This window comes from Thunnus thynnus, chromosome 18 (assembly GCF_963924715.1).
Source record: "Thunnus thynnus chromosome 18, fThuThy2.1, whole genome shotgun sequence".
NCBI lineage: Eukaryota > Metazoa > Chordata > Actinopteri > Scombriformes > Scombridae > Thunnus > Thunnus thynnus.
Window position 1 is genome coordinate 22,710,862 of NC_089534.1, and position 18,848 is coordinate 22,729,709.

Genomic DNA, 18,848 nt, shown 5'->3' on the forward strand with positions numbered 1-18,848 from the left:
CTACCCAAAAGGCAACACAATGGATTCTGTGTTATTAATTAAAAAATAACTATAAAATTCTATTTTGTAGCTATTACTGAGGTATGTGTTCTCCTATTTTGGTATTTTCAGCAAGCGAAAGAGGAATGTCACAAGCTCCTGCGAGAGAACAAACTGAACAAGACAACAGTGGTAGTGCTGTGAAGGGAGAGTCGCCTGCCTTTCTTATTTCTGACAATTTCACCCCCTTTTTGACCTACACAATGATTTATGATAGGGTCTAATACTTAGACTGATATTTAATCAACAATATTTCATTGAATTATAATAGATTTTTCTCTTTTTTGAGTGTTGATGGCAACCTATAGGACGTTTACCATCTTTTTTTTATTGACCATCACTGATGAGTGTGTCATTTGGCCACACTCCCCTTCCTCCACATTCATAAGATTCATTGGAGTTTCTCGGTGCTATAAGAAGAGGAGGGGCTCTCCTCTTCAGTCTTGCACCTCACGCTGTGAAATATTCAGTTGCAGGCTCCCCATACCAGCCAGTCCACCAATAAACAGCCTCTGCCAGTGCGATTGGCAGCGGCCGCAAGAGTAACAGGCTGTCAGCCACAATATTTTTCCTGGACGGCGGGAGGTGATGGTAGTGTGTTCTCAGTGCTGCAAGCTTCATTCCCGGAATGGACACCTCGCAACCCCGTGTGGTTTTAGGTGCACCGGGTGTCAGAGAGCAGCATCCCACCTCACTGCGCACGGATTTCAGTGGCTCTGACTGATTTCTGCCATGCATCCGCATTGGAAAATTGTGCGGCATGCTGCCACTGCTTGTCATTTCCATGTGCTTTGATGTATGATTGTAACACCATGTTTTTTCCTAATTTATCAGACCCGTTTACTGATAAAAGATCATCTCATTGCTGGCAGCTGCACGATTTGTCTACCTGTGTCCGTCCTCACTGACATCTCCTTTGCACACAAGCTGTGATTTGTAGATTTTTTTTTTCCTTTTTGCAAGGCATCTTCATCATCCTCACCAGCAGCACAGCAGTTCAGAAATGCCTCTTCTGGCTGCAGACATCCCGCCAGCCTTCTTAAAATAAAAACCGTCAGGATCACGGGGTGAAGCGACATGGATAGTGGCAGCCGGGCTGCGACGGTCGGGGACGGTGCAGCCAATTTCTCAGCAGCCCACCTCTGGCTGGATCTCCTGAACGCGTCGAGCCCGCCGACCCGGTGGGACAGCAGCCCACCTACCGAGGGGACTGGGCTGGAGGACCAGCAGCGCCTCATCCGAGAGCAAGCCTACCGGGACTTCACCACCACCATTCAGGTTTTCATCCTCATAGGTTCGCTGCTCGGTAAGTAGGTTCATAGGCTACACATGAACATATTGTGCATTCTTGAATGGCAGGCCTGTAACATACACTCATGCAGGCTAAAATATTTAGGCTATAATGCCTTTAAAATTCTGTCTGAGATTTTTATGGGATTTATTTCTTAAAATATTTCCACTTGCTTCAGATGTTTTCCATGAGCCTCAAGGTTTAATCCCCAAATCGAGGGCATGCAAGGGAACCTTAGGCCATCCTTCGTACAAGAGCAGTTAAAAGATTTGGTGCAATTTACACCAAAGAAAGGTCTTTCAAAAGTAACCTAATAAGTAATACTGTGTCTTTTAACTACAGCCTAATGGTCCCAGATAATGTAAATGTAAGAGATGGTCACTGTCAGTTGGATTGAATTGTTAATTTTAGATAATCTTTTCCATCTTTATAGCTCAAAGCCTGTTAAATGTTTTTTTTGTTTTGTTTTTTTTACATGTAAAATACATAATTAAATGGTTGTTTTACATCTCCAACTCCAAACTTTTGGAGAGCAAAAATATCTTCTGATTACAGATAAAAACATAGTCTTCATTTTTCCATCAATTTTGCTCACTTTCCTCATTCAAACCATTGGTCAATGTAAACAATTTAACTCTACTACTGTAGCTATAACACCCATTCGTTTTAGTAAAGAATGTGAAAATGTTAATGTTATCATGTTATTGTTAAATTTCAAACATTGTAACACTGACCAATAACCTCAAACTCAATAATCCAAGATGTCTCCTCTCAAAACACTTTACATGTCAGTGTCATCAATATATCAGTTGTCAAGTCTGGACAAAAAGTTCCAGACATAACGTATGACAATGTGGGAGGAAAGTATTTTTCCTAGGATGGTGGTTAGCAGGGTGTACATATTTTTCATCCGGCTTTGACCACTACAAGTTGTAATGTTGCTTACATGTCTCAGACCCGGTAAGACTCACTGTGCACATCCTCCATACAGTGCATTCAGAAAGTATTCAGACCCTTTCACTTTTTTCACATTTTGTCATGTTGTAGTCTTATGTTAAAATCGTTTAAATTCATTTTTTCCCTCATCAATCTACACTCAATACATCATAATGACAATTTTAGAATTTTTTTGCAAATCTATTAAAAAGGAAAAACTGAAATATCAACATTGACCCTTTGCCATGACACTTGAAATTTAGCTTAGGTGCTTTCCATTTCTCTTGATCATCTTTAAGCTGTTTCTGCACCTTGATTGGAGTCCACCTGTGGTAAATTCAATTGACTGGACATGATTTGGGAAGGCACACACCCGTCTATATAAAATCTCACAATGACAATGTATATCAGAGCAAAAACCAAGCCATGAGGTTGAAGGAACTGCCTGCAGAGCTTAGAGACAGGATTGTGTGGAGGCACAGATCTGGGGAAGGCTACAAACACATTTCTGCTGCATTGAAGGTTCCCAAGAGCACAGTGACCTCCATAATTCTTAAATGGAAGACATTTGGAACAACAGGACTCTTTCTACAGCTCGCTGCCCAGCCAAACTGAGCAATCAGGGGAGAAAGGCCTTGGTAAGAGAGGTGACCATAACCTGATGGTTAGCTGAGCTCTAGAGATCCTGTGTGGAGATGGGAGAAATTTCCAGAAGGACAACCATCATTGCAACACTCCACTGATCTGGGCTTTATGGCAGAGTGGCCAGACGGAAGCCTCTCTTCAGTGAAAGACACAGGAGAGTCCGCCTGGAGTTTGCACCTAAAGGACTCTCAGACAATGAGAAACAAGATTCTTTGGTCTGTTGAAACCAAGATTGAACAGTTTGACTTCAATTCTAAGCGTCACAGCTGGAGGAAACCAGGCACTATTGATCACCTGCCCAATACCATCCCAACGGTGAAGCATGGTGGTGGCAGCATCATGCTGTGGGGGTGTTTTTCAGCGGCAGGGAGGGGGGAAGTAGTCAGGGTTGAGGGAAAGCTGAATGAAGCAAAGTACATAGATATCCTTAATGAAAACCTGGTCCAGAGTACTCAGGACCTCAGACTGGGCCGAGGTTTCACCTTTCAACAGGACAATGACCCTAAGTACATAGCCAAGACAATGCAGGAGTGGCTTAGAGACAACTCTGTGTCCTTGAGTAGCCCAGCCAGAGCCCTGACTTGAACCGTACCAGCGTCTCTACCATCTCCTCCTTTACTGTCCAGTGTGATTGACTCTCCGACTGGCAGCGCTGTCAGCAGCCAGCAGTTTTCACATCACAAACGATGAAAAACAGCATTAAAACATGAGTCATGTAGGTAAAACATGCGACTTGTGTAGCTGTTATATCAGTTTAGTGTGGGGCAGCTGCTCTGCAGGTGCGCTTAATTTGACTATAGGTGAAAAAAAGACGAGAGAGAGAGAGGGCAGCTGTGGTCGAGCGAGCTAGAGAGTGAATGAGGAGAGGGAGCGGTGGTAGCGAGAGAGCTGGTGAATCAGATCAATAAAACATTTTCTCATTGTTTCACAGCGGTCACGCCCGCACCCCCACACATCTCCACTCAACCCTGCGGTGGTGCACAGCACCACCCGATTTGGTCTGAATACGGTCGTAACTGCGGTAACTGGGTCGAGATGAGCCTCCTGGATTTGCACCCAAAATGCTGTCAGGACTTTCATTTACAATTTCCATTGCAGCCTCCATGATCATTGACTGGGAAAAGTGAAACAGATGAAAAAGCAGGGGGAGTTAACAGATAATTAGAATAGTTGTAATTAGAATTGAAATAAGTTCTCTTTCAAATCAAACATCCCAAGATATGAGTGGAAAGTTTTGTTCTTGCAACTGCATTTATACCTTTTTTTTGTGACTCAAACATAGCTTAACCATGTCATGTGATATGTTACTTCAGTACACTTTACCAGCAAATATTACTGGGACTACTACAGATAATTGCATGAACATTTAATATCCAGGTATTCACATTAAAGACACTATCACTGACTATCCTTACTAGCCTAACAAATTGGCCACAATTTCACACATTGACCATACATAGTCCAGCCATATACTAGGGTTTGACCTAGTCTTGTTAAGTTTTCTGTAAGCCTATATGGGCTTGGCAGCAGAAAGGTGCAGGACACTTAAATAAACAATCAATCAATCAATCATGGACTTTGCAAAACCTATAATGTGAATTTGGTGCCTTTTTTCATCAAAGATATTTTTAGGTTGGCAACACCAGGAGAAATCACTACCTTAATTGGTACAGTGTAGTGAACTTGGTTCTATGGTGACAGGTTTTAGCTAATGTGACCTATTTTGCCATGAATCTGGCAAATATTAGGAGCAAAGACTTGTGCACATTTTATGTTTGCTTCAAGATGAGTCTGTGCTGGCTCTGAGACAAATATTTCCTCGGGTCCCAGTAGAGGCATAGGCTGCTGCTGCTGCTGCTGCTGCAGATGGAAGTGAGGAAGGAGCCATGTGAATTGATTGACCGTAACAGAGCATCAGTCTCACACAGTCCTGACTTTTACTTCCCCTCCTTCATATCTTCAGCCAGAAACATAATCCTCCTGCCCAAAATGAGAGCTGCATATTCTCATGAATGTCTTATTTGTCACAAATGTGACTGTAACATCCTGTCTCCCCACAGCAAAACAATCTCAGCCATGATTGGTAGTGCTGTTAGTTTTGCTGTTGGGAAAAGTGTGAGCTCAATGAAAGGCTGGGCTTTTTGCAGCTTTCACAAAATGATGAAATACAGTGAAACTGACACCAAAACTGACAAAAACGGACTAACTGACTACTGATCTGACTCACTACCACCTCCTGCTGTGCAGTGCAGTGCCACGGAGCAAGTTTTGTGGTGGTGCAGCTCAAAATACCCTGATTTCTTTGCATTTCTGTCCTCATGGCTTGTAAAAATAAACCTGTAATACACTCTGATTGGGTGTATGATTGGGTGTATATGTCAAATATAATCAGAACTACTGCAAATAAAAAGATGACACTTGTTCTAATGAAATAGTTTTCTGACAAAACTGAAAAAGGTGAACTTTACATTTACAATGACAGAGCACATGGCTATCAATTAAGGAAAATAAGAGCATTGTAAAGTCAAAAATAAATAAAATGACTAAATCATTGGATCAATCACCCTTCAAAGAGCCGTTTCAAAGGCTGACTGGAGACTGTTTCATTTCACCTGTACACCAGATAAACCAGGTCCACAGTGCATTAAAAAATCAAAGCAATTTCATCAGCAGGCAACTCTTAATCTGGCTGTGAAAATGTAAATAACCCAGAGAATAAAAAAATAATGAAGGATAAAAATGATGACCGTGCAGAAGGTTGCCTTTGAGGTTTAGATCTCTCAAAATCATGTGTTCTCCAATCTCAAACCACTTTTTACTCCATCAAAAAGGTTTTTGTACGATGATAAAAGCAAGGACATCCTGAGACAGACATTCACACAGTGCTTATTATGAAGGACACACAAGAAATGTTGGTTCAATCGTGAAGGCACTTTTGCTGCCCTGATGGCAGTGTGATTTAGCTTATTTCCATTTCCAAAAGGAAATCTGTATGAGTGACTGAAAAATGCCAGTAATTTCCTTGTGAAAATACCCAGAGCCGATTTGAGGTGTCCAAATCTTGTGAGTCAGGGTTCACATACGTTGAATGTCTCCACAGATTAAGTCCCTTTGTGGAAGTCATGTATGATACACAAACACAATTCAGTTCATGTCCTTGCAATTTTCCTCCCTTGAAACAAAGAGATGCATGAGGTGAAGAGGAAATGTGAGTCACTCTGTGGCAATGAGTGCTCATTAAACTTTAGTCAGTATTCGTAGTACATATACTTTATATATTCAGTAACACTTTGTGGCAAACCATTTTCCCCTGAAGTAATTTTAAAGTTGACACTATCATATATATTCTGTATCCACTTGTTCCAACTCTTCGTTGAAGCTTTAAAATATTTACACTGAGTGAAATATTCAAACTCATGTTAGTTAATACTGCACCAATTCATCAAATCCTAATATTCCAAATGTCATCTGCATCATTTCATATACATTTTCTCCATATTCAGCCCAACATACAGTTTTTGGTATCTTTGGAAACTTTGGGAGAATTTAAAATAAAGTTCACAATGTTTGGCTGCACAGAATGAGTTTGTAGTGACTGACACATAAGAAGTCAGTGATGTTTAAGAGATTAATTCGTCAATGTTAGGGTCTTTTTCATTAAAACACTAAAAAATATAACCAAAGGTTAAACAACCTTTGTCATTCAGGAGTGAGGACTTGCTAATCATGGGATCGAAATCCCTCTTCTTCTTTTCACTCTTCTGCCTCTTCTGTCTTGTCCATGTCCATCAAGCTTCAACCATGTACCACCATGTAAATTGTGAAACAAATGTATTAAAGACAGAGCTGGTCTGTTGACTAGTAACACAACTTTAAAGGAAAATATGCTTATTTGCATTCTTTCTGAGAGTTAAATGAGAAGATTGACACCACTTTCATGCCTGCGCATTAGCTGGAGCCAGGAGATAATTAGCTTAGCTTAGCATAAAGATAGAAAGCGGGGGGAATAGCTAGCCTGGCTCTCCAAAGTAAAAAAAAAATCTGTCAACTAGCACCCCTAAAACTCAATAATTAACCAATTACTGTACTGGCCCAAACATAAAATGACCCCCCCCCCTTTTCCAACATCTGTTTTTAGAAAAAGACTTTCACACTCATCCTTTTAGGAAAGTTTCCCTGAGAAACTATTAATCCAAGGAAAAGAGAGACATCATCCTTGAATCCTTTTCTCTTGTAAAAGTGAAATACTTCCATTACAGCAAAACATAAATCACATATTTTTGTAGCCTTTTAGACAGATAGTCACACTCTCTCCTGCCAGGCTCTCGGAAGAGGTCAAAAGTATTTTATTTTACAGATAGCATTTTTCAGACTGTCTGTTTGAGCTCCTCAACATCACTTGTCATGACTTTATTTCCTCCGTGGCAGAAAAACACATTATGCAAGCCTTCAGAAGCTCCTGCAGGTCAAACTGGACCAAAGAAACACTTTTAAGGATGACTAACTCTAAAAGACTCACTATAAATAGACCTGAATACACTTGCTGGCCTAGCAACATTAATGCTACAAACAACCCATAATGCAACACTCTCTGCAGGAGCTGTTGAGCCCAAGTAAGCCTATCTGCATTCTCTCAGTATCTACACAACACACCCACTTTACTACATGACACACCCACTTGATTAGGTTTAGGCATGAGCAGTGAGATGGTTAGGATTAGGGGTCATTTTTTTCAATGAGTCATTATGGTCTCAATTGCTAATAAGTGTGCTGGTGGTCAATTTGGAAATGATTGCTCTGTTAATAAGATTTGAAGACTTATAGTAGCTTTGATGCATGCTGTGTGGGTGTTGAAGTAAACTAGCATTCCCTTCGGTCTGAGATAGCGGGTTGTGTTTCCAGAGTGTGAGAGGCAACACCCTGCACTCTGTATTTGGAATGTCCTGGCTCCAAACGGGAATTTTTCCAGAAAAGACATCAGCAACTCTGGGCTTCACACTGGCTTTAATGAAAACCAACATGTGACGTCACATCTCACTACGTCCATCTTCATATACAGATTGTAATCGGAACCCTCTCCATTCGAAAAGGATCTCTGATCTTGTGGACACGTAACTGTCTAGTGCTTAAATAAGACCACCCCCACTTTTCCAAATGTAATTTCCAGAATAAAATATTGTCTTGTATTCAGGCCAGTACAGTATATAGTGTTTAATCACAAATAGTAAGTTTGAGGTTTTAAGGGGAGATACTTAGCGTGACTATATTTCTTGAGTCTTATTGTCACAGTGAGGTTGCTATGTGTGATACCATCAAACAATCCTACTAATAAGCAGAGACAGGAATAAATTCTCATGCGTCCTTATTTGTTTCTCACAGTGAAGATCAGCGTTTAATCAGATTAATGCATGGCATCAGCTTGTTGCCAACAATTGTGATCAGTTCTGTGAGGAATTATTACACAACGGTATGGCTGTACATACATGGCTGTCAATTGGTTACCATTCATAAGTAAAGTCTCTCAATGAAAGTAAAGTAATCATAACACCACAGGGATGCATCTGAGAAGGTGTTAAACGTGTTAATGATTTTTCACAGTTTGAATTCTAACACCTTGTTTCTCAAAGCGCTCGCTGAAAACAGAAGCTTATTAACAACAAACCAGAAACAACACACCTTACTTTCATGTGTGTGTGAAGCAGACAAAAGAAGCCTCTTCTTTTTTCTTTTTGAGGTATTGGGGTTTTTCATGTTGCTACCTGTAGTTGGACTGCCATTTGTTAAGTGGAAAAAGCAATCATGTTTAGTGTTTGCTCTTTATCCCCATTGGCTGCTGTTAATATGGTTGCCAAGGTGTCCCTCAAGTGCCAGGCCAGTATTTCAGGAACAAAAGGATAAAGGGTTTTTACAGACAATGCTAGCTCTGACTAATAAAAAATAGTCCCAATGTTGTCTGCATTTAGACACTCACAATTTTATTATTTATAGTATAGATTTCTCTTTAAACAGCTCATATTCTCGCTTTAATAATATTTTTATAAACTTGTCTCTTTCACCACAATTGCAAAAATGTGTCTTTAGATTTAGCAAAATACAAAAATGACATGATGTGCACCATAATTCTGACATAAGGTATGATAACATGTCTCACAATAGAAAAAATAAGCTAAAGTTAAGCACTCTTCTTAGTTCTGTTTGTTTGTTTAAGTGGGGAATTCTTAAAAATGTGTGTGAAATATATGTTTTTCCAATATGAAATATTGTGTTGTGATCCCACATACATCACTTTCTGGGAGGGGTGACATCACACCATTGCAGCTGTACTATAGGTGGACACACAGCTCCTGTCAAAACCCCATTCCTGCACTGAACTACGGTGATTTGCAAACAGTGTGAAAATGATGAGGGATTAAAAATGCAGATTTACCCTGTGATTTAAACACTCTGACTTCTTATTTCCCACAACTGTCCTGCTCTTCTCCTGTCTTCTTCTTCTATCCCTTTTTGTTCTTCCTTTAATTTTCCCACTTCTTCTCTCTCTTCTCCTCCTTCGCAGCAGTGTTTGTTTTTTAAATCTTTTATTAGAGAGAGATGACAGTACAGAGTTGCAGAGAGGTCACACAAATTAGGGGTGAGAGATTGGGGTTGAAATGTGACAAAAGTCCACTGCCAGACTCAAACGAGGTACATTGTTTGTTCAGACGTCAAAAACAACATATGTTTATGTTTACGTGACATAGACCTCCCAATTATTAATGAACTGAAATGATGTTTGTTGCTCAGAGGTGAATGCGGAGGAAGTGTGATATTGTGTTACCAGTGGAAAATTTCTGGAAGGGGGGGTCAGAGTGGAATGTTCACCTTACAAAGCATGTGATTTTGACAACAGTCCAATTAAAATAGTCAATGTTGGAGGTTTCATTTCATTCCATAACCACGATCGTCCAATAACCTTGAACCTAGTAAGTTTTATGCCTAAACCAACCAACCAAACCTTAACCATAAAGGTGGCAGACCACAAAATAATCATATGAATCATTTCTGTAATGCTCATTTGAAACAGTTTTGAAAAGCACTGGCAGACAATGTCATGTTGTCTATAGGGATGCCAGATTATAGTACTCTAATGCCAGTAAACTACCTATTTTATCATTTAGTTTGTAGGACTTTTTGTCTTCTTCTTGTCCCATTTCTTCTACTTTTCCTTTATCTTCCTCTGCTCCGTATTTTAAAAAAGGACCAAAAAAGTTTGAGCTTATTATTTCCTTAATCAAAAACTCACAAACAGAAGTTAAATTATCATGTCTTTATTAGAATCTACATGTGAAGGAAATTAAATTGATATCACTGCAAACATCATCTTTTATGTAATGCTGAGATCTAAAAAATGAGTATGAGTATGTACGTTTGTGCTAATTTCATTTCATTTCATTTTCATGGAATGAAAAGGCTGAGCGTACTTCATTAATTACCGCTGTGTTAGTGTTTCCCAGTAATACTGGTCCTGCGTGTGTTATTAAAATCCACACACACACACAGTGAATAACTGGCAGCAAAGCACACTATGTTCCCTTAAACACAGCTTCTTCCAGCTCCGTCTAAAACCTCTCAGGCTGAATTTCAGCAAGCCTATTCCACAAGAATTGATTGCTACATCTGACCTGGCTTTTATAGCACATATCTCCCTTTAAGACCACTGCATTTATCTTTTTAAGGCAGTAATTCGATTTTTTTCTTTGCAAACCAATTGATGGCGATTGTTTATTTTTCTCTCACTGACTCTTGCCTGTTTTTGAACATGTACAGACATCAGAAACACGTAACCTCAGGAAAAATAAAAAATAAAACAGGTTTACTCACCAGAGAACATCTTGATCTGTTTCCTGACTATAAAATCACAGCTAACACTCTGTGGGTAATTGCATTTTGAGAGGCTGGTATCACATGTATCCCCGTGCGACCTGACATCAGTACTCCACAGGGAGTGTGAAGTTCACCTTTTTAAACCTAATTAACAATCATTACTAATACATCGCTCCAAATTATGAGGGGATCTTAACGTTAAAATGCCACAGTTTCCCTCCATGCGCCTGATCGTGTACTGTCTCACTCGGGTTAGTTTTAATTGATAAAGAGATTTCTATAAAATGTTATATATAAACCATTCTTACAATTGCTCTTTAAATTGTAAATACCCTATCTTGACAAAACTACAAAGATATATTTATTGCTTATTTGTCTTTTTAACCATTCTTGGACTGGATTTGTTGATGCACGCTGTGTCCCACTATTAGGTCTTTTAGCACAATATAAATGTAATTTCTAGGAGACAGGGTTGCACAAGAGTACACTCTGTCTCTTCTCTATTGACTATAATGAAGGCTCATAGTGTTCAGTTTTTACGGATTTTCACGGAAAGGAGGAAATCTGTTTAAAGGGATTGTCACCTAGATTTGATGTTGTTGCCTTTCCTGCTGCAAGAAGATGGCTGTTAACAGTCAATGAGGTTCTCTTGCAACGAGTATATGCTCAGAAAGTCTTCCAGTAATAAAAGGTGGAGAGAAAAATAGGAATAAAATGCAAATGAGCTGTTAATTATGCATCATAATCCCCCTAAGGAAGGAAAAGAAAGACAAACTATAGTATTTGTGCTGCAAATTTTTCAAATGATTTTCAAAGATTTTCAGTGGTTTGAAAAGATAGAAAATAAACACAAATAAAATCCATTAATAACCATATATGATGTTGAATGTTTGAATAACAAACCCTGTCTCTTAGAAATTATGTTTATGAAATTGCAACTGCAATCCAACTACATTTTTAAGGTTTTTAAGTGTTGCTGCTTGAAATGTGTTTGTTTAGAAATGCCCCCCCCCCCCCCACCAAAATTATTATTTTATTATTCTGTGGAATACGTTCGTTTACAACTAAACACCTGCGAAACCAATAACATTACCATCAGCCTCAGCTGCATTTCGGCTATTTCTAAATAGTAAATGTTAGCATGCTAACATGCTAAACTAAGATGGTGAACATGGAAAATCTTAATGCTTGCTGAACATCATGTTAGCTTTGTCATTGTGATTTTAAGATTTAGCTCAAATCACTTCTGTACATAAATACAGCCTCACAGAGCCGCTAGCATGACTTTAGACTCTTTCTCCATCAGTGTTAACACACATAGATTAGACAGACGGCCATCATTTATTACACCAATGGACAATTTAGAGTCTCCAGGCGACCTGACTATTTTCTTTCTGGAATGTGTTAGGAAATTGGAGTCTCAAGTGGAAACCTAAACAAATATGAGTGGAACATGGAGAAATCTAGGTACTCAACCTTTATAAATATTTAATATTTTAATTGTTTAAGGATACATTCACAACCAAGCATGTTTGGAGTGGTTTGTGTTTAATTGAACCAGTGACAACATTGGCAATAGAACTGTGAGACACCAAATAATGGCAGCAATGTTTCTGAAGATCTTTGTCCACTTGCACAGTTAGTTATATATGAAAAGCTCCATACCTAATATCTAATTTTAATTCCAAATATTGACATCCATGCCAGCATTAACTCATCTTAGTAAAACCTGAAAATAAACCAAGAGGAAATGTATGCAAAGCCACCAGATTACCAGAAATGGAGCAGGCAACAAAGTCATTTTAGGGTCACATTTTCCATACATGCGCTGATCATGTACGTCTATGACTTGTCTCCCTCAATAAGCAGTCAATATAAACATTTAGTGCTCATTCAGTCTACGTACAACAACACTGAGCTCTGCATCACCGCTGCTACACTGCTGCCTGCTTTCAGAAATTTAACTCCCTCCACCTCCACAGCCTCCTCCTGTATTCAATTGTTTGTTGATTTTGAATGTTTCTTTTTAATGTGTGTTCATGCTTCCCAAATGTATTATGTCTCAGACTCTGCCAGAGAATTTGTGAGCTCAGAGACAGACTGCGTCACGCTCGCTCAGATTTGTTCCAGAGCATCACATGAGCAGAGACGCACTGCCAAACTAAACTGCAGTAGTTCAAATTTTGACGCAAGTGTCCTGACTGGACTATAAATGATCCGTTACAAGTCGTAAACAAACACAAAGATGCAACTAATAGTATTTTTCTACCAGGGTTTGGATATCGGAGACTGTGTGTGATCTCACTCTAAAGCTCTTCACCCCCCCCCCCCCTCCTTCTGCCCACAGGAAATGCCACGGTGTTGTGGTGCACCTGCTGCACGAATGTCTTTAAATCTGTGACCAATCGCTTCATCAAGAACCTGGCATGCTCGGGTATCTGCGCCGGCCTGGTGTGCGTTCCCTTTGATGTGGTACTCGGTGCCAGCCCTCGCTGCTGTTGGTGGCTTCACACTCTGCTGCTTTGCAAGGCCATGAAGTTCCTCCACAAACTCTTCTGCTCCGTCACTGTCCTCAGTTTCAGCGCCATCGCACTCGACAGGTCAGTTCGGAAAACCATGTTTGAAATGAAGTACATTTCAATTTTATGTATATGTAGTGTAATTAGAAAGAGATACATTGTTTAGTCAGAGATAATTGTTTGCATTTGAAGTTTAAATCCATCACTTACAAAACAGGTAAAAACTAAAAGAAACAAGAGTGGTGTTTTGTTTTTTGTTCACTTCAGCTCTGCATCCAGAAGCACTGATTTTCAAATACGTGTTAGAAAAAGGCTAGTGGTCACGTACCACTCACTTCACTGGATTTGGAAGTACCACTTGAGAGAAATGGATGATTGAAATAGATTGACTGACCGGTTTATCAATACATGTTGCTTGGCCAAGTCAGCAAGTCAGTAATTGTCGTCCTGAAAATGGAGGCTTGGAAGTAAAAACATCTAGGCTGCAAAAATGGAGCGACATCAAACACGGGCTGGAAGATTGTTCTCTTTTTTGTTATAGAGGAGAAAGTCTTTTTCAATCTCCATATACACCCTGTGGTGTGGTTGAGATGCGGGGGGGGGGGCTGCGATCGATGGAGCATGTGTATGCCACGCTGAGCGGCCGTGTCCCAGGCCTCCCCGCAGAGCTAAAAGCTGTAGCCAAAAGCAGCCTGAGATGACTTTCTACATATCGTCACACACACACACACGCACACACATACACATGTCATGTCATGAATCTTCCAGCACTACCTCACCCGGCTGATAAATTTTCAGCTAGCCAATTTTTAGTATTAAAAATTACAAAATTTCACATTTTGGTTGTCACTCTTTTCCCAAAACCCAGGATGTAACCGGATATGTTTTGTATTGTTCCAACCAACAGTCCACAACCCAAAGATAATCAGTTTAGTATCATAGAGGACTAAACAACCAGAAACTGTTCACATTTTAGCAGTTTTTCTTTGACTCAAAGCGATTAATCGATTATCAAAATAGTTGCAGATTCATTTTCTGTCGATCGACTAATTGATGAATCCACTAATCACCGCAGCTCTAATGCACACAGCTATGGGGTAGAACACTCATTGCCACAATGTCATTATAACTTATATATGGACTGTTTCAGTATTTAGAAATAAAGCAACTTCCTGTAAACCAGTAAAATTAGAGTCTAGAGGTAATTTTGTATGTGGCGCTCATCCTCTGTTGGTTCTAGCTAGCCAACATGATACATATTCCAGGCAGCTTGTAGCAGAGATTAACTCTGAGGACACAAAGTTAGTTATATCTCGTTAGCATAAAAAAAGTACCGATAGCATATATGACTGTCCTGCTGTTTGACTGTTAAAAGCATAGAAGTCCCCTCATTCTGGATATTTCATTTGCGCTTCTGTTTCCTTGAAATAAACCAGACACTAGATATTACATTAGTGCACATGTAGTATTTGATATATCAAGTCAGTCATCGTCTTAATTAAAAAGACCACTGACTTGGCTACACTATTAAGCCTCATTCTGCAAAATTCAGAAACCATGCAGGATTTCATCAAATCCTCATAAGTACACAGAGTACACTGTAACAAATTTACTGTAAGTGTGGGTTAATTTATTTTTCATGGAGATTGCAGTCAGATGCTGTATTGTTCCAGCCTCGTCTCAGCCTTGGTTTCACTGCTGCAAAGATTATATTGCCTCCATAGCAACTAATACAGTCAGAATGCTATCAAACCGATGAATTATTTATTCTCAATAAGGGCAATCGAGGCGGTAGATATACAGGCAAGCTGAGACTGCAGCACAGTCATAGGCTCATGTACACACACACACACACAAACACACTCCAGCATGTGCCGATGAGGAGACAATCCAGAGAAATAAACGAGTCCTTTATGCAATTTGTTTTGCTTACAATGAAGGGACAACAAAATGATGAGAGACAATCTACATATTATTATCTGTGATACAGATATGAGGAGAGATAGCTTTGCTGTTGTGGGTGTACATTTAAAACACCCACACGTTTTGAACTTCTGCATAAGGTAACCTCATAGACAAAATGGAGCCAAAAAAAGATCCTTTCATCCGATTCCAATAAAACATATGAATGTAAAACCAGTTTACAGAGTTGGATGTTGCACTCGTTTTATGATTTATAGCCTGAATTAAAAAAATACCTCTGTTATTCTGTTATTATTAACACCTTCACATTAAAAATGGCAAACTGTTGAGAAAGTTCCCTATTTCAAGTACTTTACAAGAGCAAAAACATTCATTGTATGATGATGACAAATGTTATGAATAAGCCCCAGTAATATACAGTCATTATGTTAAGAGGCAGCAGAATAAATTTAGTTTCCATATATTTCACTGAAAAACAACTGCACCTCTTACATTTTTGCAGCTGATACAGTAGGTGCATTAATTTTATGTCTTCCCAGCAAAACTACTTGAAGCTCTCTGGGTCATAGTTTCAGTTTTATGTGACTTACTTGATTAACTACATGCCTACATATAGTGCAGATGTTTTTTCAGAGCAAGATACTGCAGCTAGTGTTACTGGTGTTAGTATTTTATGCATTGCATTCTAGCAATATGATACTTTTATGCTTAATAAAGTGTCTGTTTGTCTCTAGATACTACTCAGTGCTTTACCCGTTAGAGAGGAAGATCTCCGACGCAAGATCCAGAGATCTGGTCATCTACATCTGGGTCCACGCAGTGGTGGTGAGCCTCCCTGTGTTTGCTGTTACCAACGTAACAGATGTGTACGTCACCTCGTCCTGCTCAGACGACCACGCCCACTCCCTGGGCCACATGGTTTACGTGTTGATCTACAACGTCACCACGGTGATCCTCCCCCTCGCTCTGGTCTTCCTCTTCATGCTGCTGATCCGCAGAGCGCTCAGTGCCAGCCAGAAGAAGAAGGTGATAATTGCGGCGTTGCGGACTCCCCAGAACAGTATCTCCATCCCGTATGTGTCCCAGCGAGAGGCTGAGCTACACGCCACTCTGCTGGCTGTGGTGCTGGCTTTCTCCGCCTGCAGCGCTCCCTATGGGGCTTTGGTGGTTTATCGCACCATTTTGGCAGACATCAAGGAGCTGCCCATCTCACTATATCTCACTGCCCTTTGGCTACCCAAGGTGTCCCTGCTCACCAACCCACTTTTATTTCTGACTGTTAACCGCTCAGCACGCCACAGCTGGCTGGACCTGCTGGCTCGGATTCACAGACGTTACAGCCGCCGTAACGTGGTCAGCACCGGGGGTCTGGCATCTCTGGGGGGGGAGGGTGTGATAGGGGAGCCGGTGGGACTGGAGACAGCAGGTCGCTCTGGGAGCCAGCTTCTGGAGATGTTTAACATCGGCCAGCAGCAGATCTTCAGACCCTCTGAGGAAGAAGAGGAAGAGGAGGAAGTAGAGAATGAAATCCCTTCTCAAGGATCAGGGGGTTGCTCTGGACCCAAAGAGGACCATAAGGGTGGGTCAAGACTAGGGAGTCTCAGAGGGGAGGTGATCACCAAAAAAGACTCTCTGCAAGGGCCAGGAGGAGGGCTTGTCATCACCAAAGAGGGCCCTCCTTCAATTCTAGCGCCCCGGGCCTCTCCGGTCCACACATGCGCGTACACCTCTTCATCACAGGTGGCACCAGCTACGCCTACAGAAGTTGAGGACTCCACACAGTTTGGGTTTGGACCCTTTGAGCTGCCACCTCAGTGGTTACCTGAGACCAGGAACAGCAAGAAGAGGCTGCTGCCTCCACTGGGAAACACACCTGAAGAACTAATCCAGACTAAACTGCCCAGACCACGTCCTGAGCGACGAATAAGCAGGAACAACAAAGTCAGCACCATCCCCACTGTGGACCCATGAACTATTCCTGCTGGCCTCTGATCTGCAACACTGGACTCAGCTCATTACAGGGAGGGCCACTTGGGTCGATGACGCCTTGGCAGGATATTGATGTGTCGAGCTGCTCAATGAGATGCTCGGTTTCTTTTGGTTAATTTAAACCTTTTCACCTGTTTTTTGGATTTCCTCAGATGCAGTTGTAGCCATTGTAGAAGTGCAAAAGTGGCACTGCTTTTTTCTTGTTGGACAAAAATCAATTTGATATTAAATATTTATTATGCTGTGAGAAATATGTCTGCCCAATTCAATTCCATGGTTAGCAACCTCTGCAATAGCTACATGATCGAGAAGGCAGATACCTTTTTTTATTAGAGCTCAGCTGGCATCAATAGTTAAATCAAACACACTGTACAAATTCAATTATGCTGAGAGATGCACTGATAGTGGATGACATATTTCGTTAGCATATAATCAAGCGAGGTTATTGAACCTCTTAAAAAAACATTTTATGCTGTGATTTCACTGTAAATAAACACATCTCAATGTGAATCCCTTCACAGGTTTTACTTCAATATTTGGAATGAACTCGCTCCTTGGTGGCCTTTTTCTCAAGTCCCACTTTTAGAATATTCACAATATTTCTTCTAATGTATTAGATGTTGTTGTCATTTGTACTTTTACTGTCAGTGAATTTGATAAGATGAAAAATGCAGATGTACAGTATGCAAGTACATGTTATAAAAATGTGAAATTTTCAGACTTCAGCTGTTTGTTTAGACTTGTTTTGTGTAACTGAGGTGCATCAAACAGACAGGAACATATGGAAGAATACTGAAAAGTTAAGAAACAAAAGAAAATCATCCAGGTCGGGGATCTTTTAGCATGTCCCCTTTGATCAATTGTATTGATTCTATTTAGGTTTTCTTAAAAAAATCAATTCCTCATTCAAATGATTGTAAAATAACACAAGTAACAGCAGTGATACAAGCACACATTTTATTTTATATATCATGAGAAGCTCAAATCTCACTGACTCTGACGCCCTCACTGTCGGCTCTGTCTTCTTTGTGATGCATAATGCAGTAGCAGCAGTGTCGACCTGAAGCTTTGGCTGAGGTAAACAGAGCCGGGCCGCACTTCAAATATTTGTCAAGCCGTAACTCCCTTCAGGGCTACCCACAATCCCCTGCTATGTCCACAAAGAACCTGAATCCATGCTGCATCCTGTCCATGCTGTTATCAGACAGAATTGTGCAGTCACACCTGACTGGAAACGATATTCATTGCTACTACTTAAAAGAGGGAAATAGATTTAGAGTAATGTGTTTATTTTGAAATGCTTGCTTTGATGATGACTGTATTAGGACAGTTATTGTGGTATATAGTAGCTCTTCAGATTCACAGCACTGCATGTATACAGAATCCAAAAAGCTGTTGTTAATTCACATATACACTAAACGCTAAGACCATCATTGATTTTTCTGGCCTCTGCTCATATTTCCCACCTGATTCGATTCAAAGCTTATTCAAACACCACAATATTTTATTCCTGCACCCATTAAGAGCTTGACAACAGAGCTGCAGTGCAGTAGGATAGTGAAGACAGCAGTCGCAGATAAGGTCTGAGTGAATTTAAACATCTTCTGGCACTGATTTGCACAGAAAAGACATTTAAACATTGA

At 40.3% G+C, this 18,848-nt stretch overlaps 1 protein-coding gene across 1 annotated transcript; it reads left to right on the forward strand.

Moving 5' to 3' along the window:
- The first annotated feature begins 461 nt into the window (after nt 1–461).
- gpr176 (G protein-coupled receptor 176) lies at nt 462–17,858 on the forward strand. Its single transcript, XM_067572116.1, has 3 exons — nt 462–1,345; nt 13,122–13,374; nt 15,951–17,858. Exons 1-3 carry the CDS (start codon nt 1,117–1,119, stop codon nt 17,185–17,187), a joined length of 1,719 nt encoding a protein of 572 aa, XP_067428217.1. The 5' UTR covers nt 462–1,116; the 3' UTR covers nt 17,188–17,858.
- Nucleotides 17,859–18,848: the final 990 nt, after the last annotated feature.

Excerpts from the sequence above, each read along its gene's own strand:
- gpr176 (XM_067572116.1), top strand. The coding sequence starts at position 1,117 with ATGGATAGTGGCAGCCGGGCTGCGACGGTCGGGGACGGTGCAGCCAAT. Across the intron at positions 1,346-13,121 it reads CCTCATAGGTTCGCTGCTCG|GAAATGCCACGGTGTTGTGG; the intron begins GTAAGTAGGTTC and ends TTCTGCCCACAG. Across the intron at positions 13,375-15,950 it reads AGCGCCATCGCACTCGACAG|ATACTACTCAGTGCTTTACC; the intron begins GTCAGTTCGGAA and ends GTTTGTCTCTAG.